This window comes from Molothrus aeneus, chromosome 3 (assembly GCF_037042795.1).
Source record: "Molothrus aeneus isolate 106 chromosome 3, BPBGC_Maene_1.0, whole genome shotgun sequence".
Classification (NCBI taxonomy): Eukaryota; Metazoa; Chordata; class Aves; order Passeriformes; family Icteridae; genus Molothrus; species Molothrus aeneus.
In genome coordinates, this window is record NC_089648.1 from 30,488,735 (window position 1) to 30,516,474 (window position 27,740).

The 27,740-nt window shown below is 37.4% G+C and overlaps 1 protein-coding gene across 7 annotated transcripts in view; it reads right to left on the reverse strand.

The window, feature by feature from the left end:
- PLD5 (phospholipase D family member 5) overlaps positions 1–27,740 on the reverse strand; it is a 167,220-nt gene that overhangs the window by 40,082 nt on the left and 99,398 nt on the right. For 4 of the 7 annotated variants that reach the window (XM_066546587.1, XM_066546589.1, XM_066546588.1 and 1 more), the window contains 2 exons: positions 20,868–21,036; positions 12,977–13,091 (listed from right to left, as the gene is read on the reverse strand). In XM_066546587.1, the coding sequence (XP_066402684.1) occupies positions 12,977–13,091; positions 20,868–21,036 (284 nt within the window). Of the gene's footprint in view, positions 1–5,960; positions 6,050–12,976; positions 13,092–20,867; positions 21,037–27,740 lie in introns of those variants that run through there. The other 3 variants (XM_066546592.1, XM_066546591.1, XM_066546593.1) reach the window with 3 other exon arrangements.

Here is a 27,740-nt window from a genome sequence, read left to right on the forward strand (position 1 = left end):
TTATTCTCAAAATGTGCTCCTCAGACATCTGGAGCTCTGCTTTGGGTTCTGTCAGTTTCCTTCTCCTGAAGGAGAAATAAATCTCAGTTCTGGAAGGTGAGATACTGCAAGGCAGGCAAAGAGTTGAGGGCAGAGTTTGCCTCCTTGGGTGGCTACTTACTTTAATTTTTACAATACCTTCATAACAGAATCTATTTTTTTTCCTGAACTTTCATTAGATGATTCTCTGAGCAGCTTCTGAGATAAGAGAGTGTTATCTTCAGGCTACTGAAAGCCAAGAGCACCAGCTGACCTGGCTGTGGCCATACAAGAAAAGCAGAGGCACAGCCAGAAGTAATCTGGGTCTGCCAGTGGCACAGACATTTCCTTTCACTACTTCTCCCTTGTCTCTGAGCAATTTTCCCCACCTCCTTCCTTTGATTCTATCTTGTTATCTTGCTGAGTCAGCCTTTGACTTTTCGACATTTTTTTCAGGTCATTCGTATCTCAATGGCAATTACTTTTCTTTCCATGTTGTCACAAGTCCACCAATAACATGCTTTACCTTTTGACAACATTCTGTTCTGATCTTTTCCCAAATTAATTGCTCAGTTTTAAGTTTCTGACCTTCGGTTTTATCTGATTCAGTCCTCCCTCAGATTTCATTTCCCCCACTACTTTCCCCCAACATCATTCATCTTCCCTCTCCTTTGCTCTCTTCCATTTCACACTCAGTTCATAATTTCACTCTTGGCCTTGCCTACTCTTACATTGTTTCATTTATCATATATATTCATCCAATTATTCATTCAGTCCCTCTCGCTCCAGTTACCTGAGGAACATATTTTATTTTATAACTACATAAGCAGTATGGTATATTCTTCAAGCTTTTACAAATAAATTTGTGGAAAGGAAAAACATTTTCTTAAGAGTTCTAAGGCTATCCATGGCTTTGGGATATCCAGATTGGTCCTAATTTTACTTTATTTACATGTGCTAGGACTTCTACAGGTATTAACTCATGATATACACCCCCAAAATAAACAGATTTCTGATGGTTGCTGCAATTTAGGACTCAGGGAATTTCTTCTTGCTTTCTTAGTCCAAGCAATAACTGAAGCTGAGTTTTTAACTATCATGAATCTAAGGTTCTTGAAAGAACAAGACACTTCTACAGCCTCTTTTTTATCAAAGTAAGCACATACACTACACACTGCAGCTCTGCTGTAGCAGGCTGAAGAATCTCACATTTGATTTACTATTGTTCTAACTAGTCTGTCAGATGCATTTTTGAGGGCTTCATTATTCTGGCTTGGTCACCCAGATACTTGATTCATTTAAATAGAGGCATTTTCAAGAGAAAAATGGACATGCCCTGATGTCAAAATCAGAAAAATCCAGACAGTGGACTGAGAAAAAACAAAAGGTATATGGGGAAAAATACATTGATTTGAGGAAATACCTAGGGGATACAGATCAATAGCTTGTCAGTTAGCAGATTTTTAACATGGATTGACTTTCTTCCAAACAGCCTACTTGAAATGTAGAAAGCAAAACAAAAGGAAGCCACATCGCCACAGATTCTATCTTATTATCTGTGTGAAGGACACACACAATATACAGTCAATAAAAGTAACTGCACACTGAAATCACCAAGGATTTTAGCACCGCAGAGGGACTAGACCACAAAACAAATATTGTTTCATTTCTCCAGTGTAAATATCAACAACTCCCCGTGAAGGACAGGAATACAGGCATATTACCTCCCTGTGACATTTTGAACTGGTGGATAACCAGGTCTGTAGGACTTCTTTTTCTACTCCAAACCACACAGGACAGACAGAATTAGCTTGAGGACAATAAGGGACAGAGATGGACCAGTTCAGTTGGGATGGCAGTAGTGCACAGGACAGGGGCTGTGGAACTGTACTGCTTGCAGTTGACTACTGGGATCTCTATGAAAGCAGGAACAGAAGGCAGCACAGGCACTTCAAGTCCCAATATCAAATCAGGGGCTTGGTTACAATCCTTTGTCTTATGGCTGAGAACAGCTGCTCTGTGGTCCTTTGCTTAGGAACTGTTATTTTTGAAAGCTTCTCATTGCAATCATCACATTGTTCTTTTGTAGTGATTTTGAAGCTTAGTACAGTAATTATGTAGTCCTATAACTGCTGGCATTTTTGTCCATCACTTTAATGCTAACAAGACTACTGAGATTAAAAGCTTCAAGAGCAGGGATCTGTTTTGCTTTGAGTCACTGAAATGACTGTCAATTTCTGTACTACATAATTACTAAGACTTACACACTGCAGAAAGTTAATATTTTGTCCAAAGGATGGAAAAGGGGCTGAAATCACTCTGTTCTCAAGGATAAACATTAGAAACAACTGCTCTGTAAGGACATGCAGAAAGACATGGAAAAGATGGAGAGTAACAGAGATAGCACTCTGAGAACTTTGCTTCTGCTTGAATAACTTCAGAAGGATCTTAATGTAATTTGCTTTCCAACCATTAGGCTGTGTAAAAAATCATAACACACCAAAGTGCCACAGAAGCAAAGGTTAATTTGAAAACTGCTTTAGGAGATTACCAGAAAGATCAGTATCATAGTGGCAAACCCATGTTACAAAGATCAGGCTTGGTAACTAATGTTGTATAAACCAGCAAGATATGGTTGCATGGGTTTACTTTATGCTACAGTTGTGCTGTACACAATAACCCAAGCTGAGTAGCCTTTCCAAAGTGTTCATCAAATGAAAACCAAGTGGTGCTGGTCAGAGTGCCAGCTGGGTTTGGGCATTTGTTAATGCTTCTTATACAACTTTGAGCACACAGTCTTTAACCAGGTTTGAAGCAGAAATTGAGCTAGCAGCGAAGCAGCTAAAAGAACATAATACAAGTGTCTGTGTCATGTCACTTCAGGTGATGGTCTTCTCAGAGCTGCCCAGGTTTGAAGTTACACTTCAGTCTAGATGATAGAAAAAACTTGAACAGGGTGAGAGACAAAACACTGAGCCCTGCTGAGAGGGCTGAAGCCTGCTTGCAGATCAGCAGCAATCAAAAATATACCAAATCATACCAGCAGCATGGCTTTGACTGACCAAGGTACAGTTCTAAGGAAACAGTCAGGCTTCCAGTGAACATTAGGTATGTGAAATGGACAAACCAAAATTGACCAAAATTAAATTCTTTTCCTTGGATTCCTTTTAGGACCATTAGCCTTCATGCCCTTGCAGGATGAGATAACATTAGTATTTTTGCACACAAGAGAAAGCATGGGATGCCAAAATTTCTGCAAAGGGAGCACAGCTACCTAACGAATGATTTCTGAGCTCAGATGGCCCTGGCAGCTCTTACCAACTCTTTCAGTAGCTGTAGGTAGGAACTTGCACGCTATCCATATGCTTTAAAAATGTCACAACTAATTTCTGCTAATGCCATCCGTTATTGGTTCCTCTGTGCTAAAGAGTGTCAGCAATTCAGAGCAGCTAGTGCCATACGGGAAGAATCCATTCCAGCATGTAAACCACCAAGCAAGATTTGAAGATGATCCCTGTGGCACCAGCTCCTATGTTGGACCTGACTAGGTCCTACCTGACAAGAGCACTTTGGCTGTTCACAAGATGGCTGGATTGCAGATGCTCATAATTGTGCTGGAGCTTATTAAAAACAAAAGTGCCCACTGCTGCCAAATCCATGAATACACACACCTTAGTACCAGACTTAAATGCAGTATTTCAAACTGAAATTATATACTAAAATACTGACCAATCTACCATGAAAGACCTTTTCCGTTACAAATTTCAAAGCAGAAGAATTATGATATTGTTTCTACTGAACAGCTAACATCTTAAATATGCCTCATAGTATTCCTGTCCCTAACAAATAAACATCACAGTACACCTGTTTTTGAATAATGAAGAAAAATATTTAAGTGAATGCATTATTATTTAGCTATGCATCTTTGAAACAGTGACCACAGATACTGGAAAGCACAGCTGGTATTTTATAATGCCAAGGTAGACATTATCAATGAGAGGGTACTGTCTTTGGGTACACAGCCATTTCTCTCAGCAAAGGCACACATTTCTAAGACTACAGACACAGAAGCTGTAGAGCTTAGAATCAGAATTTATTGCTTACATATCTGGCTCCAAAAGACAGAATTTTTGGCTTAAGTGAACCTTTTCGCCATTTCTCTTTGCAAAACAAGCCAGTACAACCCAAGGCCCTGGCTGCCTTCAGAATTTAAGTGATTGTGAACTTTGGTTTTTTTTCTCCCTCTATTGGCTGTGGATCTGACAGCCTCATACTGCTAAATCGCTCCTGCTAGAGAACTCTGTAAGTCAGGCTATGCCTAAATCTTTTTAAAGTTAGTGTGCTTCAGGCTCACAAGAGAAAGTAAGCTGTTCACATTATGAACTATTATGGTGCCTAAAATGAGGATATTTGAGTATCTAGGGAAAGTTTAATTCCCAGATTAGGCATCTAGTTTCCTGTAGAACCTATAATAAAAACTGGATTATCACTAGCTTGTATTGTATTTTTTGAGCTAAAAGACATCCAAACTAGGCAGCAGCCAATGCTGATGGAAAGTATGTTGTTTACACCAGTTCCTCATTTTTTGCACAGAAAGAATGGATTATCCAATGAGGTTTTAAAATTCTGTCCTACAATCAGAATCTTAAAACAATTCTGTTACTATTAAGGCTAAGAAATTTCTTTCAAAATATATCTGGAGGCAATAGAAGGAGCAGAAGCAGAGTAGGGACTAGAAGCCAGGTTTCTTCTACCCCAAATGAATGTGTGACTACTACAGCCATCTTTAAATGCAAACAGATTGAAAGATTTTCTGCAAACTGCTAGAACTCAAATAGGAAGAACGAAGGGAGCACCACTACAAAATACCTTCTGCCCTTCCTAAATCTTTGTGATTGTAAGCTCAGTTTCAAGAAGTTTAAGATGTTCAATACTAGCTCAAGTGATTTGCTTTCTGTCAAGTGCCTGGTAAGGCAGACAGCTGTAAGGTAAAAACTGGCAGTTTAGAAACTTTCAGACAAAGCAAGATTTTCAACATCATCTTCTGCAACTCAGGCAGATGTTCTGTGTTGAAGATGTTTGGTTATTGAAACACATGTAACAAAAATAGTCCCCACTTGCACTTTTCAGTCATGTTTCATAAGGCTGGATGTGGTTTACATTACCCAGCCCCCCAACTGAAACAAATAAGAAATGTTGCATATGAGCTCTCATGGGATTTAGGCACAAAACCAGTGCTGAACATTCCCTTGTGATCAAGATGTTTGTGGATGTGTGCACACTGTGCAACGTAAACTGAGGTAAGTCAGTTTAGGTGCCTAAACAGAAAGATATTTCTCCAAAAACAAACCTAGTTTCTGCATGTTAAGTATGAATGCTTGAATCTCTGATGCAAAACTAGTACCTGCTTCTTTCCTCTCAGATGGGCTGCAGCTAGCTTTGGGAATTTAGCTTGGTAATTCTCACTACACAGAACACTGTCAAAGTTACTATGCATTCTAAGAGGCAAAGAATTTAATGAGATCTTCCATCTTGGAACTGGCTTTAAGATTGCTTGTCACAGGCTTAAAGTTTTTGAGAAAATATCAGAAAACATTTTCCAATAGCAACTAATAAAAGATAAATCAAATCTTGCATCTACTATACTCTTGCACCCAAGCTGTCTAAATAAATAATAAAAACTGAACAAGGCATGATTCATAATAAATCAAAACATAAAAATGAATTTTAAAATCAGATGTTAAAGGTGTTGTCAGTGGAATTTTCATTAGCTGCCTTTTGTACACTCTCATATTTTCAAGTGTGACTTAGAGTTTTAGAAAAATGTCAATATTTATGATTTGAAAGGAATGGAAGAGATTTCTTGCCCTCTGTTTACATGCACCTTTATTTATCCTATGAAACTCAGACCCAAACTACTTGCTTTCTTCAGGAAGACTCACCCCTCAAAAAATCCTGCTTACTTCTTCATGAAAAATCATAAGGAAAAGCCACTCTGGTTTTGGTACTGCTGCAGGAATTTCCTCCATCTTAACATCCTTCCCTCACACACACTCCTGGAGAATCCAGCCTAGGAAATGCATGAAGAAAGCAATGGAGCTACAGATCCATTCAATGCCTTATGCAAAACCATCCATTGAACACCAGCTGTCAAGAGCACTCTTTACAGTCCAATGGTACATGCATCAGATAATATTATTCTTATGATGCATTGTGCAAAAACTGACCATCTGGACAGGCAGAAATCTCTTCAAGATCCACCTCCTGAATTCTAGCTTCCCATTATATGAACAGAATGCATTTTCTTCTTAGTCTGTGCAGAGTATTTACATTGATTCCCAACATTATCTTCACATGAAGAGAAAATTAAAGACTTAATTAGAATCAGAAAATCCCAGGTTAAAAGGGCCCTCAGAAGACCACCTGACCCAGTTTTTTGTGGAAAAAGGAAGCCTATATGAGATTATTCAGCACCCTGTCCAGTAACATCTTGCAAACCTCCAGTGATGGAGACTCTACCATGTCCCTGAGGAAGGTTGTTCCAGTGAATGATTGTTCTTGCTAAAAAAAAATTCCATCTTATCTTTAAATAAATGGCCTTAAGCACATAAGTTTATGTTCTCCTTATGTTCTCCTTCCAAATCATTACACAATGACTAAACCCAGCTTTGAAATCAATCTAGACCTTTCCCATGCACCAGATCTATGAGGCCATTCCTCACAGAAGCTTGTCTATTTTATTCTTAAAATTGCCAGTGATAGCTCTTGTCTAATCTCTTTACAGACCACTGCCCCCATATTTTGAACAATTTTTTATAATACTAGAATCAAGTATTTTGGGCTTAAAGTTAATCCATGTCATCATGGTTTATCCTAGCTGTCAAAAAACTTCTGTCGCCCAAACCCTAAACAGTTTTAGGCCCAAAGAAACTAATCAGGAAATGTTCCCTCTTAGTCTTATAGCTTTATCTTTTCCAGAAAAAATGTCAGTTTCTCCAGAATGGCCAATTTCACATTCCTAGGGCTTGCAGTACACAAAGGCTCTAGTTCAAAAAAAGCACCAAATTCACTGTTTATTTCATAAGAAAAAAATGTTCTTATATTTCCAGATGATCTCCATCTTTTCTATGACATAGCAAATGTCTTTCAGTTCTTCTACAGTATGTTAAAATTTATATCTTCCTTTCCTCCACAAGAAGACAGGGAAAGAGAACATGATTGTGGCCAACAGTAAAAATTCATGCCCCACAAGCAACCCAGCTCTAACACTACACAGCACCTTAAGTGCGCCAACAGAAGCAGACAGAATATGGAATTAAACACATTTAATAATTTATATAAACCATATTCACTATTGCTGTCCATTGTGCTACACTTATGTTCAGACTCTACAGGAAAGTACAGGAAACCCTCAAACTTACAGAAGTCCCTTGACATTACATGAGCTTGAGCTTTCTGGTGCTATGGCAGATTGAACCTGTTGCAACCAGGTTCCAGTGGTTCTTCTTCCCTTGTCCAGCCCAGCTATGTGTTTACTTTCCCTGTGTTGCCCCCAGCCTGTGAGATCACACACTGAGTAATCCAGAAATCTAATGCAAATGACAATTAAGCTAGCCCCCCAAAAAAAGCAGTCTGTAGCCAAATCAGCTCGCTGAACTGTCTCACCACATGATCACTGGTGCAAGGAAGAAGGCAGGGAAAATACAGGGTGAGGAGAGCAAAGAGGAAGCTGGGATTGTGCAGCTGCCCAGATACAACCTGATGAAATTTGTCATGGAATGGTATCTGTTAGTATTTGTAATCTAAAGGGCACAACTTAATGCATAAAAAATTTCCAGAGCTTTACTATCTACTCATTTATTTATCACTCTACAACAATGTAACTTTTAAGTTTCTTTGTTTTGGTTGTATCTGATTAGGAAAGACTGTAATCCTGGGCAAATGCGCATGCACTGCTCAGTAAATAACAGCTGCACATGTGATCTAGTGATTGGATCCTGCCTATGACAATGACTTCCTATTATTCTCTGGTTTCCTTGCTAATACATAAAAGTGATTACTAAAAGGACTTAGAAGATATTTTTTCCTAAAATCCCACTGTGACATGGACAGACTCCTCTTTCCTTATCTGCCTCAGCCACCACTGACAAAAGACAAAATATTCCCTGCAAAGATATGAAAAATGCTTCATGAAAAAGGAGTACTGGGGAAAAAAAGAAATAGAAAATAAAGGAAGCAATGCAAATTGAAGTAGGAAAATCCATTGGTATGTCTTAAAAAGTATGAACACTATCAGCTAAAATAAGATAGCAATTAGTAAGGGATTTAGATTCTGTACACGTGAGAAATAATACAACAACCTGCTAATTTGAGACAGTGCTATTCAAATGTTACTGATGAACAAAGACTGGTACATAATTATGTGAAAGGAGGGGGAGGGTTACAAGAAACACTTCAGTCTAGTACACTGAGCCCCAGCTGAGAAAAGGCTAAAACAATAACCATGAAAACAAGCATTAATAAGCTACTGTCACAGTACAAAAAGGATAAAGAAGAACATGTTTGTTTACACAATGAGACAAATTTTGTCTAAAGACAGACCTACCTTTCACAAGAGAGTCATAGAGAGGTACGTATAGTATGGATATACATATATCCTATAAAATATCATCACAGTTTATAGTCTGTTCAGTAATAATTTTGACAACATGAGCGGGGAAAACTTACATGTGATTATTTTTCTTTAATTACTAATATAATTTTTAAAATTTTAATTGTGCCTATAGAAAACAAATGCTCTTATCTGGCTTCTGGTGCCTTTGTTGTCATTAATAATCATTGGTTGTCCCCAAGAGATAGAAACAGCAAGAAACCTCACCTAACAGGGATGTTGTAAAAGAAATTCATTAATACTGTATTTGCAGAGCACTCAGATACCACAGTGAGAAAGAGCACAGAAAGGCCTATGAGGAAATTAATCATTCTGCATTCAGTGCAGGATCTGGCAGATGTGCAATGAAGAAAGCCTAGAGACATACATTAAATATGAAGATAAAAAAAGATTCTAGCCATTACCAGCATAAATAATATCCCCTGAATGAACATCAACTGTCTTAGGCATTAAATGTTTGATGCATTCTCATTCAATATAAAGGAAAACCCTCTGATTAATATGCTAATATTACAACAAGTACCAGCCAGGTATTCTGTGCAAACTACAGAATCTGATACCATAATTAAAGTCTATCATAAATATATGCTATGGGATTAGTATTTCCCCATTTTTGCATACTTAGTTTTGCAACTAAATAACACTCCCACAGTCCAGCAATTATTGGCAAATGTACATTATCTCAGCAGTCAGAGAATCCTGTCACCACAGCTGACACAGTGTGGGATGTGTTAGCACAATAAATCAATCCATGTTTCATGCTGCAGCCACTGGACTTCTGTAATCAAGCTCCCCTGCTTTACAGCTACCTCAAATAAGTCAGGACAGCATAGAAAGGCTAAAAAACAGTTACTGGAGTGATGACAAACCTGCAGGTTCACAGGTAGCTCAGATGTCTGCACTAGCATTGCGATTGTGAATTAACTAATTTTATTTCACTCCACATCAGTTCAGTTCTGCTTCCCTCTCCACATAAGTAATTTATCTTACCCCATCAGCCCACATTTGAAGTCAGATCTCAACCTTCTCCTCTATTAATCAATAGGGACAGCTGCTGCAGAGGAAGCAGGTAGGATGCACCATTGTGGTGGAAAAGATCTATAAAAACAGCTTTCTACAGTTCTTCAGAAATGGGGAGAAGAGGCAAGTGGACTCAATGCATGATTGTCTAGAAAAAGGAAAGATGTGCTGGAATTATCTGTCTGGTAGAAATAGTTTTGACACCTGTGTTGAGATGCAGCCATACAGGAGCCTACCATGGTTCCCTGTACAAAAAAGCCAAAACACTGCATGAAAACATGGATAACCAAGTACTGGTCTTCAAGCAATCCCATGTGCTTAAAGCAATTCCACTTTGGTGGAATTTTTTTTCCTTCTTAAGGCAGACAGGGCATGCTACCTGAGGATTCCCTTAAGGTTCCTGAGCAATATATTAACAGGTACATCCATGGCCAACAGCCAAATTATCCCTCATCCCAGCCCTAGGAACCAGTCTGCACCACATGAGGGCACAGCCCAGGCGTTCTGATCACTCAGCCTGCTGAAAGGAAAGGCAAGACTCTTCCACCCTCTTCATGCAATACAATTCTCTCTCATATCCAGTAGAACAGCTTGGAGACAGTCTGACTTGTGCATACAATCTGCCTTGGAAAGAAGAGCCAAACCTATGCCCACCTAGCAAGGTGAAGGCAGACCCAGAAAGGATGAAATTCCCAGTGTCCCACTGGCTGTGTATGTGCTTTCTGTCCATGCTACTGCCCATGGCTCAGGTGCCAAGCATGTTTGCTGCTTAGGATCAATCAGAGTCGTTTATCAGGTGATGAACCCCAGAGCAGGGCTTGGTCTCTCTGCTGCCCAATTCAGACTGACACCACAAGTCGGGGTTTGGGTCTCCTCAGACAAATGTATCCTGGTTCTCCATCCTGAGATGCTTCACAACTTGGCTGAGCTACTGATTTGTTTACTACTTTCTTCACCAAGAGAAGAATGCTAAAAAGGGTGCATGGCATATTTTAAAGACAAATCTGACCAGCTGCAGGAAAAAAAAATTACTTGTCTTCATGGATATAAGTCCAAGTGACAATACACAGCTCCCTTTCAATGATCAGTTCTGACGGATTTCTGAGGATGCAGGTGGCCAGCCCCTCACAAGCAAAAAGATTAATAATTTTAGTAGATAGGCTTTCCAGGATAGCATAGCAAAGATTAATGTTATCTGGGTTTTTTTAAGCCAGCCTTATACTTAGCTTCTATTTGACACAAACAGGACCATAAGCTGCTCATACAAGGTCTACTCATTTCAACATAAAATTAATACAACTAAATCTGACTGAATTCAAAACTAATTTATTTCTTTTCAGGAATGCAAAACCAAAGAAAGATTTATCTAACTTCCATGGAGATAAAAACCAAACAACAAACCTAAATGAGTGAAACGATTGCAACAGAGTTGGCAATCACCTTGCCATAACCAAGACATTCTAATAAAAATATCAGTACAGAAAGTAGCAGACCAAAACATGGAATGAGAAAAAAATCATAGTGGGAAAATCTAGAACTTGTAATATTGATGTCTGAGGAAGGCCAATAGCAAACAGTGATATATACAATTCCAGAGTTAAAAGATGATGACAATAAAACTCATAAAAATTACCAGCAACTTTCTCCAATCCTTTGTAGCTTAGAGCACAAATATATTGATAATTTAATTTAAATACTGTAAGATTTCCTGTCTCAGAAATCTAAAAAAGGCATAAGGGAAACTAAAGCTAGTAAAATTGTAAAAGCCTGTGTTCTGGGGGTTTTTTTTAACCTCACAGGTTAGATTAATTCCCACATAAATAGAAGGAAGTGTTAAAACATTTCTCCTCCTTTTCTAGCTAAAAATTTCTCCTCATCTTTTTTTAAAAGAGGATAATTTTTGGTATTGGGTATTTTTAATAAATGATACTTAAAATATCTGTTGCCAGTACATCGATATGAATGTACAGGCCTACCTCTGCTATTCTCTGACTCATAGGAATTTGGGATATTAGAATCACATGGAAAAGAAACAACTTTTCAAAAGATAATTTCACTGACATTGATATTGAAATACCAATTTCTTTTGAATATATCAGAAAAAGACATTCCACATATATCTGACAAAGTATTTGATATATTCTTACTGGTTATGAGAGAATCAATATCTCTTCTGGTTATGTAGCAGAAATTATCAAATCCCTGGAACAGAGAGTGTTATGAAATTATGAGGATCTATAATTATTAGTTATTTAATTAATTTTAAGTTTATTACATTTAAATAACATGTCAATCTTGATTAAAAGCCAATTTCCCTCAGAGATAAGGACTTCCATTAGTAATATTCTTTTACTTGTGCAGTGAGGAGATTATAAGGAATTTAAACAAATATAGATTGATTTTTGTGGAAAGAGGGTGCCCTTTATTCTTCATCATGAACAGTCATGTTATGTTAGGATGCTACTACACATAACAACTCCTTTGCCTAATTAAATGCTTTAGAGTTTCCTTTGTGATCCATACAGGTATCTTCATCAAAAATGATCACCATCAAAACACATACGTTCTTCTTGATCTTTGAAAAGTGTATCTTACCCTAAAAATCATGATTTTATCAGATGTAGATAACTAAGAGGAGAAATGTGTATGAGATTTCTAGAACTCCTAAGAGAGACTAATTTCTTTCAGCAATTCTTGAATTCTCTTTACTATTTTTCCTCACAGTTTTACACAGAGCAAGTTCATTCATGCAGTGCCAATGTGCAATCCCACTGTGGATAGGGGGTTTTGAGCCTCAAAATTACAATTAGGAAAGCAGAGACCAAAGAAATATACATAGCACAAAGAACCTTGTCAGCTGGGTAAATTTGACCAATGGTCTATTTTCCAGTGCTTCAGGATCATCAGTACCATACACGTGTTGTTCTGTTAATTTACTTTGCTATTGCTCGAAAGAGGAAAAGTATCTTGTCCCACAAGGTATTAGCCCAGACACTCAGGTTACGTTGCCTACAGTTAAAATGGCCACAGGGAATTTAAACACCTCTCGAATGCACTGCCTTTTTATTTGCTTGGGAGCTGCACACATCAGCTACAGTAACAGTTTCAGATTTCTGACATCTGTGAGCCAGAGAAAGCCGGAGGATTGCAGGGTCATAGTGCAATATCAGTAGTGTGCGTTTTATGCACCATCCAAGTCTGCATTTTAAACAGCAGGAACATCACGCAGCAGCCAATGGCAGAACGACATAAAGACCTTGGTCTTACCCTTTGTTTTCAAGTCGTTTAATACCTTGGATTCCACGGGCAGTTTATCGCTCACGAGCTTTATCTCAATATTTCGGGACGCCAGTTCCAGCAGCTTTTCAAAAAGACGCTGACCCTGGAAAGGACATTAAAGGAAAGCAGAAGCTTTTAGACACAAAATTGATCAAACTGTATATCAACCAATTAAAAAAGCACATTAAACCAAAATCATTCTAAACAACATCTGAGTAACTATGTTCCTAGATATGATTAAACCTACCCCAAAGCTTTGCAACTCAAATTTTGTTTTCTTGGAGAAATACTGTTCTGAAGGCCAATAAGGTTTCTTACTTTTCCCAGATTGTGCAATATTGACAAGGTGACAGGTGTCAGGCAGAAAATGAAGTGTCCAGGGGTTTTATGCTGCATAAGCACATTTTGACATTAACTTTCTTCTAAATAGTCACAGTCTGATGAATTAGTATTAAAAGCTCAAGGAAAACAGTTTACTACGTTTTTTTCTGTATTGAATGATATTTTTTCAAGTGGTTCTAATCACAGTACAACACATTCCCAAGTAGTTGTATGCTCATCTTCAGATGAGTTATACCAAGAAGGAAAATAATTATCTATAAGTATTTTACATGCATTTAATTTTTATGCTGCTGTAAACTTTTACTATTTAAACCCTATCTCTAACACAGAACAAGAAAAGGAAAGTCATACTGAGCTGAATACATGTCAAAACAGAAATTTCATATGAAACATAGAATTTTTATTCACCATGGTTTTTCCATATCCAAGAAACAAACAAGAAGTAAAACTTCTGATTGCACTGTAAATGTTTAAATTTTAGGTTGAATATTTTAAATTAAATAAAAAATTTTAGTAACATCCAACTAGACCATATGAAGAATAAACTCCTGTGTTGTTACTACAATTGTTACTACACTTACAACCAGAGTTCACTTCCTTGGTGCTGTCCTAACCTAGAACTGCAGACACCACATTCAATTAGCAGTCCAATACAGAAAGACTTTGGGCTTATGCACCTGACAAAATGCCTGCCCTACCTACACAGTTCACTTTAGATTCAATGCATTGTTTGCCCCAGAGTAAAATTAAAACAAAAAAAAAGCAATAGCTATACATCAACTTTCGAACATACAGGTAGAAGATAAAGCTTTTCACAGAAACATGTAACATAATTCTCTGTACAAACTAAGAATCTTAAAATGATCTTTCCATTCAACAAAAATGAGCAAACCAAGAACAGTTCAGGCTGACATAATATGATGCAGAATGGACCAACAAAACCTCTGACAAAAGCCCTCCCAACATTCTGAAAACCCATTAGCAGCAGAGAGTGGAAAGCCTAGAAATTTGCCCTGTAATTACCTAGACATATTGGTACTTTGATCCTTGCTGGGCTTTAAGCATTACACAGTCACAGAAAGTAGCGTGTCCCCTGTCTAAAGTACAGACCTATTTTCTAATGTTCACTTGTTTTGAATATATGTGGCAAAATAAAAATGCCATCTCTCTAAAATACAGCTTTCTCAAAATTACCTATCAGCCACAGGCTGCAATGGAAACAGAAGTACTGCTTGTTTTACTTTTATAATGTATGCCTGCTTGCTCACTTAAATCTATTGTACAGCTCCCTGCTCATCCCAGGGCTCACAAGAACTTTGCAGTGAACACAATGCTGCCATAATGAAAGCATTAAAGAATAGCTAACAGAACAGAAAAGAAAAACATTCTTTGCATGAAGTTCTAAATGCTTCTTTTACTCAGATTCAGCATTTCCCAAGGTTACTAGGTGGTTCCATATGTAAGAAATATCCTCCATGATTTTAACTCACACACCCAAGAGTCCTGAGTTTCTCTGTAAGTTCAAGGAGTGGCTTTCCCTCACATACCTCATCAAGCTAAAAAAATCTTTAATAATTACAGCATCAGGCTCCTGGCGTGTCAGAGCTCAGGCAGCTTTTGGATATGCTTCATATGGGTACAGCACTTCTGGTTTTCCTTAGCTACATCTTTGCAAAAGTCAGCTGGGAAATTCAAGGATTAAAATGTTTTCATTATGCATATTAACTAATATAAATGTAAGTAGAAAAAGCTACTCAGGTTCTCTGTGTTGATTCCATTTACTAAGTAGACTGATAAACACTGTTTTTGTTTAGGTTATCTGCAAAAACTGATTTTGTCTACAAGAACAGCAGAAAACTCTGGCATACAGAACTAAACATGGAAAATGCATTCATAAATTCGATGGAAAATTATTATCATTATCAAAATAAATTAATGGGTTAACTGTTTTGACAAAGAAATGCTTAGAAAGTTAATATCTAAAACTGATAAAATGAATTGCTTCAGGGGATGGATCCTAATTTTATATAGGGAACTACAGTAGTTATTTTTGGATATTATTGTCACTTCTACCTGCAGGAGATTATGTTCACGCATGATTTATAAAAGCTTTGATAAACAAGCCTGGACTTTCTGTATTAATTGCAGCTTGAACAAAAAAGAATCTGGCAGCACCTCCTGAGTTTTCCCTGATGTAACCAACACAGCTGTCTCCTACAGGCCATGCTGCCTGCTGAACAGCCCATCCTATGGATTCATAGATTGCTTGGAGTGTAGCCCTGCATTCCAATGAAACCATCTCCTCTGAAAATGCATCTGTTTTCCCATCAGGGACACCACAAGCTATTCAATTATGGCATTTTTTTTCCAATAATGTTTATGAATGGTAAAACCCCAGACTGATTCAACATTTAAAGCATCTCTAAGTAGTGATGGTTAAAACTAGGAGTGCACTCACCACAAATATTTGTGTTTATATAGTTACATAAAAACCACCACCTGTGACAAAATTGGAAAGAATTCCCTTTGTCTCACCTGTCACTGCATCATGCCTCAGCAGGCATTCATACCCCCAAGGCTTAAGCTTGATGAACCAAACTATGAAAAATTCACAACTTGCTTTTAAAAGCAAGTACATACTCCACTAAATGGGGTTACTAGAAATTCTTCCCACACTGCTGAAGAACCTAAACTTCTTCTCCATTAATATTAATTTGAAACTCAGTTTCTACACTTTCTGACATGTTTACTTGCAATTTTACTGGTTTGTTCTATGAAAAGGAAAAAAGATGGGACAGAAGGTCTGAAATGTTTTGTTACTGCTGTCAGAACATTTGAAATGCTTCTGTTGAATACAAACCCTAATGCTGTCATTCAGACCATATTCCCTTTGTGAGACAATACCAGGCTGCTGCACCACTACGTGACAGTGATCAGAAGCATTGCTATATACCCAGCTTGTGAGCACTGAGAAATAGGAGCAGCCAAGTGCTATGAAACTGTGGCTACCTTATAGCAAAATCTGCATTTTAACAAACAATACCACCAGAAGTCTGCTTATCCTGATAATATATTCTCTTACACTTTTCACTGGGCTGTTTGAAAAACATCAAAAGTGACAAAATAGTAATGTAGTAAGCCTTTATCACATGAAAATGTGATAAATTTATAGAATTTTCATTTATAGAATGTAGTAAGTATTTATCACATGAAAAAATTTACTTTTGCATGGTGGCTTTAAGCCAACATAAATCTCAAACATCAGTCCCAACTGTACCTGCCACAGAAAACTGGTGAATTAAAATAACCCCAAAGTTGTCAATACCAAAAGGTCCTGAAATTTCCCCCAAAGCAATTTATTGGCAGACTGTAGACAGGCTGGCTGTAGCCTGGCCAATTTCCCTTGTCTGCTCTTGTCTCTGTCACCATAGGTTCCTCATTAGAAATAAAATGAGGAGATACAAACATGAAAATGCTGTATTTACTGAAGGACTCTCAAATTGCATTATTGTATTCTTCAGTAACATAGATTCCTACAGTTTAGAAAATGCTTATCTTTTTAATCCCACAGAAAAAGCCTGGTTATCTCATAGACTTTTCTTCCGGTTTTATGTATATATTTCTACTATTTTTTCCCAAGTTTTCCCATAATCAAGCCTCTGGGTATATTTCTAAAACATCACTAAAAACCATAGCATGCTGGCAGAAACCAATAGAGCAAATAAATCAAGAAATCCTAACTTTTACAGCTGGTATTTAATACAGAACAAAGAAACTTAAATGCTTTCCTCAATTCTTCTAACCAAACAGCAAATGCAAAGGAAAGGAATATGCTTTAATTTTAAAAACCCTCCTTTCATTGAATTTATTTTCTATGCTTCAGTCAGTACCAGGAAAATGCCACCACCTGAAGAGGAGAGATGTTTATGTAAAGATAAGCTTACAGATGTCTATAGCTGATCCCATCAAATTTCCACTGAGAGCTGCTAGATTGGGAGATATCCTCTTCTTTGTATTTATTTGTATTTTATAATCATTTTCAAGGAAGGGAACTTAAGCCCTCGCACTAACATTTGTTCTACCAAACAAATCACTTAAGCTCCTTGGGCAATGCACGTGTGAGTGACTCATGACTTCTCACCAGAGATTCATTACAAAGCTGGACAGCTGCCTTACACGAAACAGAGTATCAGATGGATGGGGGACTTCTCCCACCAAGCCATATGGGAGATGCACAGTAGGTTGTGTGCATATAAAATCAGAAGTATCTATTTTTTTATGTGATACTTGTAAAAATCAGATGCAGATCTACCCCTGATCATTTTATGTTTATCCAAATATCCATCCAGGGCCAACCGTGTCATACTCATGGCAATACCAATAAGCCATGATGGCATTGATTCTGATTTGTGAAAAACAAACTGAAGTTTGTGAAGGACTTGCTGGAAATCTAAAAGGTCATTCTAAATTAAAGTTTCAAAACATAAGATGACCCAGAGGAAATGAAATGTGAAAACTGTGAACTGGCATGATCTTGTATTCACCTTTCTCTTGGCACTGAAAATGAATCAAAAGCCATCCTCAAAAAAAGTCTCTATTTTCCTCTACTATCTCTAAACAGAGATTACCACAGGAAGAGCCACATACCCAGATTCCACGAAAACCTCAATGCTGCTACATGACAACTAGCCTGCTATTTGAAAACACACATATGACAACACAAACTCGCCAAAATATGTGGATTTCTTCTGAATGAGAAAAGCAGCCTAGAGAGAACTCACTATTGTGCCAAGCAAATATTTGTTTATTTGAGTGCTTTATCTGTCGAAGAACAGAAACACTGTCTCATCATGTGTCTGTCTTTAGAGAATCCAATTTAGCTAAACTCATCATCTCAGATGACTGAGCGCGGCTGTTGTGACCTGGACAGCTCAGTTGGCAATGAATGTTTATTTGGATTTATAACAAAAAAATAGACAAGCAAGAGTCAAGGACACCAGGTAATGTACCCACAAACAAAAATACAGAAAATTCAGCAGGAAGTTCAGCAATTTTATATATGCAAATGTATAGGTATCTATGTATATCCAATATACATTTGGACAAGATTGACAATATGTATGCATACAGATGGCACATATATTGGGCATATATATGTATGTGTGCATATAAAGATGCAGAATTTCCTGCTGTATTTTCTTCAATGTGTATATTGCCAATATGAGTGTGTACGTGTACTCACACATCGATGCATGGGAATACACAGATGTATATAGAGAATGTAATTGAACCCTGTAACTAACTGAAAAAAAGAAATCCAGCCAACTCTGCTTTTCTCCTTCAAAAACCCATGTCTGTTCAAGTGCTCATGTGGAGAACCTTGCTCTCCAATATGATTTGAATATTCATAAAATGGAAATTGCTAATTATATAGCAGGATGTGGGTCTGTATGGGAAATGGCTATGTCTTTAATTTCTAAAAAACAAGACTCATTCAAGGAACAACTAGAACTCATTCACTAAGCACTCTACTACCTGGGAGTTTTGTGTCTCATCCCCTTACCTTTCATAATGCTTCTGCTATGCTGGGCAAATTTCCCCAAACTGAAATTGTAAAGACTTGAGGGCATTGAACTTATTCTTCAAACAATTATTAGATTATAGTTATTGAAGTTTATCTGAAATTTCACTTCCACTTCACTGAGTGGAGAAAGCAGATGTAATGATACAAGTTTTCTCCCTTCCCTTTCACAGAGTGAGCTTTGTGTACATTCTCTGGGACAGCAATTTGCTAAGAAACACTGCCTCTTGGCAATTTTTTAGCAATCAGACTGGCCAATAACAATATAGTGTTTTAGCATGAATAGACAAGCTTGACAGAAAGATCTATCAGCTGTTCAGCCCACGCTGCTGTACAAATGAGAAAATGACTGGAATATTAATTGCCTTTAAACAGAAGCAATTACTCATTTTTGTAAGACTACTAGCAGGCAGAAAAAGATAGCTAGAATAGAGTATTATGAAAAATGTTTCACTTTTCTGGCTTTAACTCTGCATTTGAGGACAAAAGACCAAATCCACTTCTTAGACGTCTCTTCTTCCTTTCCCTGCTGAATGGTATCCTACAGTTTTTACTTTGCAATGCTAATGTGGAAAAGGGAATGGATTTAATGCTTAACTACTGGAATCCCAATTTCAATTTTGCTATTTTATATCCTCTGTTTGGGATTTGTTAGGCTCTGCCAGTTTTGAAGCAAATGACATGCTGAATTTTTTTCAGACAAAATATTTTTGAAAGATTCATGCACATATCAATTCATGCACATCCTAGAAACATCTAAGGCCTTATCTCCTTGAATTCATCTGCTTGAATGACAGTACATGGGTTTGAAGCTACTTAGGCAATACATTTAAAAAAAGCTTAGCTGCACAATTACATTGTGAAAAAGTCAATATTTTGATATTCCACATAAATTTATTCACAAACCATATTCCAATATTTATAAGCATTCTAAAATGTAGGATTTGCATTACATTTTCTATTCATCTGCTCACCTTATATTTTCAGTATTCTAAATGGACATGCAGCAAACTTTTTCTGAAGAAAAGTTAGTGTATGCTGCTCAACTAGGCTACAGTCTATTTCAAAAGAAGCAGAATATAGTTGGTTAGAATACCAGGATTTGCCTATCATCTACCAAAAGGCATTTTTTACTGCACCAAATCAACAGAACTAGAAAGGAAAGCAAAGAGTTTATGCCACGGTATAACAGAGTCGATTCCTTACAGTTACCTGGCTGTCATTTTAGCACCATTTCATGTCAGCTGAGTGGCTCCTTTCAGCAAACGATCTATTTAGTGGAAAAGAGGAGATACTCTCAGCCCGTCCCTTCTTTGAGATCTTAGTTTCACAAGTGATGCTAAATGGAAACCTTTCCTGACCATATTTCTAAGAGGATGGCTCTCAAGAATGAAGTGTTTGTTGGCACAGCATCACTGCAATGCACGTCTGCCTTATTCACTATGATTTATGATTTTTTGTGCTGTTTTTAATTGCAGAAATCTTGAACACCGCTCCCTCCCAAGACTAATTTTGAAAAGCTATGAATCATCTGATACAATATTGTTCTTTATAAGTGTAATTCTATCCATCTATTTTCCTGGAGAATTAATTCACACACTTGCCTTTTATTTCATCAGTAGCACCAAATAAAAAATAATTGTACAGATTTATGAATATTACCAAATAGGTACATGTGCTAATATAGATACAACTTGACAGCTTTCTTAAGGTTACACAATGTCTTTCTTTCCTAAGATGGAAGTGCTGTAAGTATGTGTTGAATGTTATCTGGTCCAAGCACACCACTGCTCTTAGAAACTTTTGTATTGGCAGGAAAATCCCCGTAAGAAAAGGATTTTTAGACCACCCAAACAAATAGTTCTGCTACAGGGAAGGGTTTTAGTCCTGTAAAATTAAGTTTGACAACAAGAACAGACTGTTAAGGTCCCACTCTTTTGTTAGGCTAGAACATACCTGGCATGCTGATGGATGACTGTGATTGAGGTCCCACTGGGAAGATACTATGTCAACAGACTTTTCAGCCATATTAAGCAAATTCATCCAGCCTTGGAAAAGAGACAAATGGGATGGTGCACTGTCTGAATAGTTGATCCCTTCAGGAATATTTTCCACAAGAGCAACCCTGAGAATAGATAAGGAAAAAATAACCACTTAACAAAAGCACTTTTCTTTATTAGAAGGCTCCAAATTGTAAAGAACTTCAGATTTTGGGCCTGGGGTTCAACATCTGCTCCCAGAGGCTCTCAGCAGTTTGCCACCCTGTAACTCTCTCTGAAGCATCTGACTGTCATGCTCCATGCTTCCCAGAACAATGAAATGTAGAAGTGACCTACTGTGAATGCAGCAAAGCCAATCAAGCTTTCAAAGCTCTGCAAAATTAGCTTACACAGGGAAAAGGTTTTTTCTTACAACACAGTAAGTGGGAACCAGTCCTTAAGGTGAGCATGGGAAGAATGAAACAATCTCCTCTTGCTTTGCCACTCTTATCTCTGAATATATTTTCTTCTCTCTAAGGAATTTGACAAGATGTACACTCCCTGGCATTCTCTTAGGTCTGCTTTTACAGCTGACATTTTATTACATGGACATCTCTAAATATGAATTCTCCCTTTCCAACTGCTCTAAGCTACCCAATTTTTCTGCTTTTGTTTACTTGTGTAAGGCTCTAGCTGGGACCCAGTGGTTAAAAAAAGAATTATGACCTTTTAGTTTCTTGCTCTTTTTGGAAAGCTCATTGATCTTGCTGTCTACAGTATTCAAAACATTTTCAAATTAGAGTACACAAATTCATATGGATACAATCACACCCAGGAAGCCAAACAAGCATTGTAGCAAACAGCTCAAAACATGCTCCTCTGCTTCGGGAGAATGAAATGACGCGTTTCATTCAGCACCTCACTGCTAGATCTCCTTAAATGGCAGCAGGTAAAGCTTCTTTCTATACTCAGCAGAGGAATTTTAAAATTAAATAAAGTCAAGCAAGTTCTTCAATTCTGTCTTTAGGTAAAGAGAATAAATTTTCATATAAATGCCTCCAACATCTGCCACTTCTACTGTGAATGATACAAACCAGATGTAGAAAAGCTGTAATAGGAACTCAGAGAACACTCCTCTCTTATATACAAGTACATCAAGCATTTCCACACTGGTTTTGTACTTGTCAATAGTGTTAATTATCAACTCCAGTAATATGAATATAATTTGTAAACTTTAAGTAAATCATTATTACAAAATTCCAGGGTAAAAGAGATTTGTACATGTTTTGACTCTCAGATTAGTGCAGTATATACTATTAATACAGTTCATCCTAGAGGGTTCACATAGAAACTTTTAGAGCCATTTCAGAATATCAAGCACATTTGTAAAGTGAACCCATTAAAAGACTGAAGATTGGTACTCTTAAGCAATGTTAAGAAAACCCAGCAAGAATTGTGATAAAGTAAACCCATGATCATTATCACACTCAATTTCCTGGCCTGGCAAAAAATCCCACCACCCAAACCAGAACAGGCACAGCTCCTCCTGTATGTTCTCTTACTCCCCCAAATCTGTCAACAACATAGGTATCACTAAGCTGCAATTACCAATGACACTCTCCACAACTTTGAACACACTATTCTATTTAGTAACATTTAACTTAGCTACATTGCAGTAATGGAGTTGGAAATCAGCAAACAAGCTGTAAAATGTTGAAAACACAACTAGATTTTTAAATGTCTTTAAAGAATATTTTATTCTAAAACATTCCACCTACCTTGTTTACAAACTTTCTGAAATAACTAGTGCTCTAAAAATTAGGTGCCCTTTTTAAAACAATTAAAAATAAACTATTTTACTCTAATACTTTAGGTTTAGGCTAACTTTTGCCAATAATCCTGTTCATAAACAGGAAGAACAAGAACTTCATAAAACTTTGGTTAGATCCCTTAAAAGCCTGGCTTGTTCTTTTTCAACAGTTTGAATTACAAATCATATCGCAGCTCTTAGCATGCCCATGTTTCCAGAACTTTTTTATGGGGAGTTGTAGGATGGCCACCTTCAAAGAGGAAGAAATTGGAGATGAGACTACAAGGACATGAAACCACCCTCATAATCCAGTTGCAAACATCAGAAATGAATGCACCTCTTTCTGAAATCTTCCATCCCCAACTCAATCACATCTAGATACAGTAAGGAGTTATTCTGAATATGCTTCAAATACATTCTTAATACCAAATAATAATAAAAAAAAATTATGTCAAATGCAGTTCTGATTTAGCTAGAATTTAAAATTGCCCATCAGTCCCCTGAACAAGTAGTGACCAAAATTTCCCAACATTAGAATATTGCCTGACATACACAGCGTTCTCTAGTGGAACCCACACAAATCAATTACACAGGAGCCCACAAAACAACTGATAGGACTGAATCTGTCACAGTCACTTCCAGTGGTTTTAAGTAGTGTTTCCTGTACTGAACTTGTGTCTCGCTGGAAAACATTAGCTTAACTTCCACTTCTCCTGTCTCTTTCTCGGGCAAGTTGAGAGCCCCCAAAAACCTAACCCTGCCTCAGAAGGGCTAAGATGATCTGGAGGTCATGTCCTTGTCAAAGCAGGGCCAATGCCAGCAGGTTGATCAGGACACTATCCAGTCAGGTTTTTGCATATTTCCAATATCTCCAAACCCAAAACTCATCATATTTGAGATGACAGACCTGACCCAGCCAAACACATACTGTTTATTTCTGACTTTACATTATTTAGGTGTGCATTAAGCTATAATGCAGGAAGAGTTGTGGGTCATTGCTGTTCACATACATTTTGTTACAGATACCATCAAGATATTCACAAAAGTTTGCCTCTTCTTCATTTGTCATGGGTTAAAACTTTTTACTTTTTCAAAGAAAGTAGCAAGGAAAATTCACTGGGCAGTAAGGAATTCAACTCCTCCTAAAAGGACCCTTGCCAAGGACAAGGTGCCTCTTGGCAAGGAAATTTGTCCTGACTATTGAAATAAACTTGCTCTTCACTGGGAGAACATCTCCCAACTTCTAAATCTGCATAGCATTTACCAGGCTATGGGACCAGCACTAAATAACACAAATGACTGCACAGCTCCTGCTATTGTATAATTTGGGTTTGGTTGTCCATTAGATGCCAAATGCATTCCAGTTAACAAAAGTGTTATTCAGAACAGACACTATCTGGTAATATTTTTCCTACTCTTCCGTTTTACCAAATAGTAAGTACAGGGAAATGGTCACAGCACCAAGCCTGAGTCTGAGAAGGGTTTGGACAATGTTCTCAGGAACATGATGTGATTCCTGGGATGTCCTGTGCAGGGCCAGGAGCTGGACTCAATGATCCTGATGGGGCCTTTTCAACTCATCACATTCTATGATTCTACTTTGTGTTCTTGAGCAAAAATGAAAGAAAAAAAAAAGACATTTTATCTAGCTAGGGCACTAGTTAAAATATTCTTTTCAGAGTATAGATTTCTCTTTAATAATGAATTGATTCTGCCATAAAATTCCAATGTTAAAACCCAATACCAAGCTCAGAAGTAATACAAAAAGCCAAGCAGCAAGTTTTCATACTAAGTGATTTTGCCTTTATAATATTCTCCTTTTGTTTGGCACAATAGCAAAGTTCCAGTGCTTAGTCAAGATGAGTTTCAGTAAAACTCTGTGCAAAAATTTGAGTTTTCAAGCCCCAATCCCATCAATAAAAGCTATATTTAGTTTTCATTTTTGTTCCAATATGACCCACAAAGAGGTTCTTCAAAAATGGTATTACAAAAACTTCCAGGAGAGAAGGTCACTCACAGACCTTGAGGAACGTTAGACATAGTGACATAATTTATTCTGCAAAAATGGCATATTAACGAAGCAAAACACAAAAGCACCATGGTGATTAAAACAGATTTTTGCAATCCTAAACATCATTAGCTGATAGCCTTACACCTGCTGAATGAAGATGTCTTCCCCTGTCTGATTCCCTGGTGCTCTATTTCATCTGACAATGCCAACATAGGCTTGTGTCTTCAGTTTTACAGCTGAATATCCTCAAAACTACCTCACACAGACTGAGAAAGTAATGTTACACAATTTCTGTGAAGTTGGACAGAGAGACAAGGGTCAGAGTGAGGTCCAAGCTCCTCTCAGCTTACAGAAATGGGGCAATAGAATGGTATTTAATGCCTACCACAGAACAGACCATGACCTCAATAATAAGACTCTTCTGAGCTCAGCTATGGCTTACATTTAGCAATTCCAAGTGAATTCTATACTTGGTTAAGGATTCTTGTTCATCTTTGACAGTTCTTTGGTCAGAAAGCAAGATGGTTTGTTTCTGATGTCACACCAATTTGCTCTTCAGAAGGAAACAGGGGTTCTTAATTTAGCACATGGGTTAATTAAAGTAGAGAGGGCTAGGACAGTGAAAATAGACAGATGCTATATGTCTGTCTCTTGAAAAAAATTTGGGCTATTCACAGAAATTTATAGTTCTGTCAGGAAATTTAGCTCTGAAAATTCACTAGTATAAAAGGAATATTTTTTTATGGTTCACGCCATATTAAAACAACAAACTGGAACATTACTCACTCTGGTTTATCTCAATTCACAGCCATCCAGTAAAGAAAACCCAGGTCATATGCACTTAAGCATCTCTACATCATCTGAATTTACTCACCATTAAAGGGAAGAAACTTAGTAAGAAAACACTGCAATGATTTGTATGAGGCAATAAAGAAACAAAAGATGAAAAAAGGCTTTGACATAAGGCTGCTCTATTTCAGACAAGGGAGACAAAAAAAAAAAGGGAAGATAATTGAGAAAGGTATGCGAGTTCTGCTCCTACACTATAGTCCTATTTAAAGATAGCCTCTTGTGACCCTTTTTTTCTTTCTTTCTTAACCCAGAAGCCCTGGAATCACCATCCCCTGGTCTGAAGGACCACATCTACTCACATTGTTCCAGTTTCACTTATAACACCAGAATCTTAATGTTTATTAAACCTACCATCTTTCTCTTTTTCAATTAAAGCTTTCACCAGGTCTTTTTTAAACCCTCCACATCCTTCTTCATCATTTCTACCACTCTTCATCCCTTCTACCACTCTTCCCCCTCAGATCTAATCATTAGCTGTCATCCTAGCTAAGATCACCTTCTCTTCAGTTCTCAACTGAACCACAGCTCCAGCTCTTGATTCTGAAAGAGATTAAGCAATGCCTTTCTAGACAGGATACAGTTAAAATTTCAAAAACATGCAAAACAAACACTGTTTTCTGGGTTCACAGAGAAAATATCCCCAAAAAAATAGGGAGAGTATAGCACAACTGTATTTGGATATTCTACTTAAAGACAGTGGTAATGATTTGAAAGATCATGTGCAATAAGTCTGCTTTGAGATCAGATCTGAAGCATAAAGGTATCCAGTATATTTGGATAATTACATAGTATATCCAGTAAAGTAAAATCAAACGGTGCATTGCATGTAATATTTACTTTGTAATTAATTACATCTAATTCTTCCAGTATGGGAAGTTACAAAATGTGCTATCACATACTTATGCTATGAATTTCAATTTTAAATAAAACACGTTTGACACATTATAAAGAATTCAAGACAGAACATCAGAGCTAGAAGTGAAATGCAAAGCAGCTAAGATAGAATTTACAATGGGCTGTGAGCTCAAGCTCAGTACTCAAAAGCACCTGGACTATTAGCAAATGAGAACACATCACAAGTTCTGTAACATCCTCTAACACTGACAGTCTCAACTGGTGAGGCGCGTGTGTGTGCGTGTGTTTGTATGCATTTGCATGTGTGCAAGTGCCTGAGTACATGCACACAATGAAAACTCTTTGATGGCGTTTACTTGTCTGCTTTTTGAATTTTAGTCATGAAGACCTTGATGTCCAGAGACAAAATCTTGGGATGATGAATGCTTGGTTCAAGATTATTCTTCAAATTAGATCTGCAGTGAATAAGGATAAATTCAGGTTTATGATATTACATTAAGTTTATTTTTCTGCAGACATGTAAGGTACAAAGTTTCATTTGAACATTTCCAAGTCTGTGGTAGAGCAGACTAGAGTGATCTTTAAAATGAAAGGCTCTGCTGCCTCAAGCTAAAGAGGGCACACTGCTTCTGGGTTTCTGCTTTCCGTCACGGGAACCAGTCAGTGACTCCTCACTCACACTGCTCACGTGGGCTAGCATGGCATCAGGGCACCCTGACATAAGAAAGGGTCCCAGCACCTTACACCACAAAAGTGAATGGACTCAGAAGACACAGGCTTGATCCTCTTAAACATGCAGCTGCAGAAAGTGGCTGTGGCACAAGAGTGAGAATAAAAAGCCTTGCCAACTTCAAGTATTCACTGAAGTCCAGCCTAAGCACACCAGTTAATTCCTGTAATTAAATGTTATACTATCCCCTTCTACAGCTGCCTCTTCTTTGCACTTAACTTCTTTTTTTCTTACTGGTCCACAGAAGAAATTGAAGTATGATAACTATATTTCAAATCATATTTTAACTTCTCACCACTTAGGCCTTTTTATATTGTTTGTAATCAACTTGAAGATCACTCTGTTACTGCTGTGCCCACATAATTGTTTTTGTGCCCACTCATCATGATGTCTGGAAGACAAATTCAGCATGTGGACATGCTCAGCACATCCATTAATCCTGGCGGATTTTATGTCCCGCATTCTCGGTTGGTACAATATAGAAAATAAGATTTTCAGTCAGCATTTATGTCAGTGGAACAATATTGGTTTTTACCACTTAAGGATTAGATTCAATTCTGTAGCTCTATAGAACAAATAATTAGAAGTACTC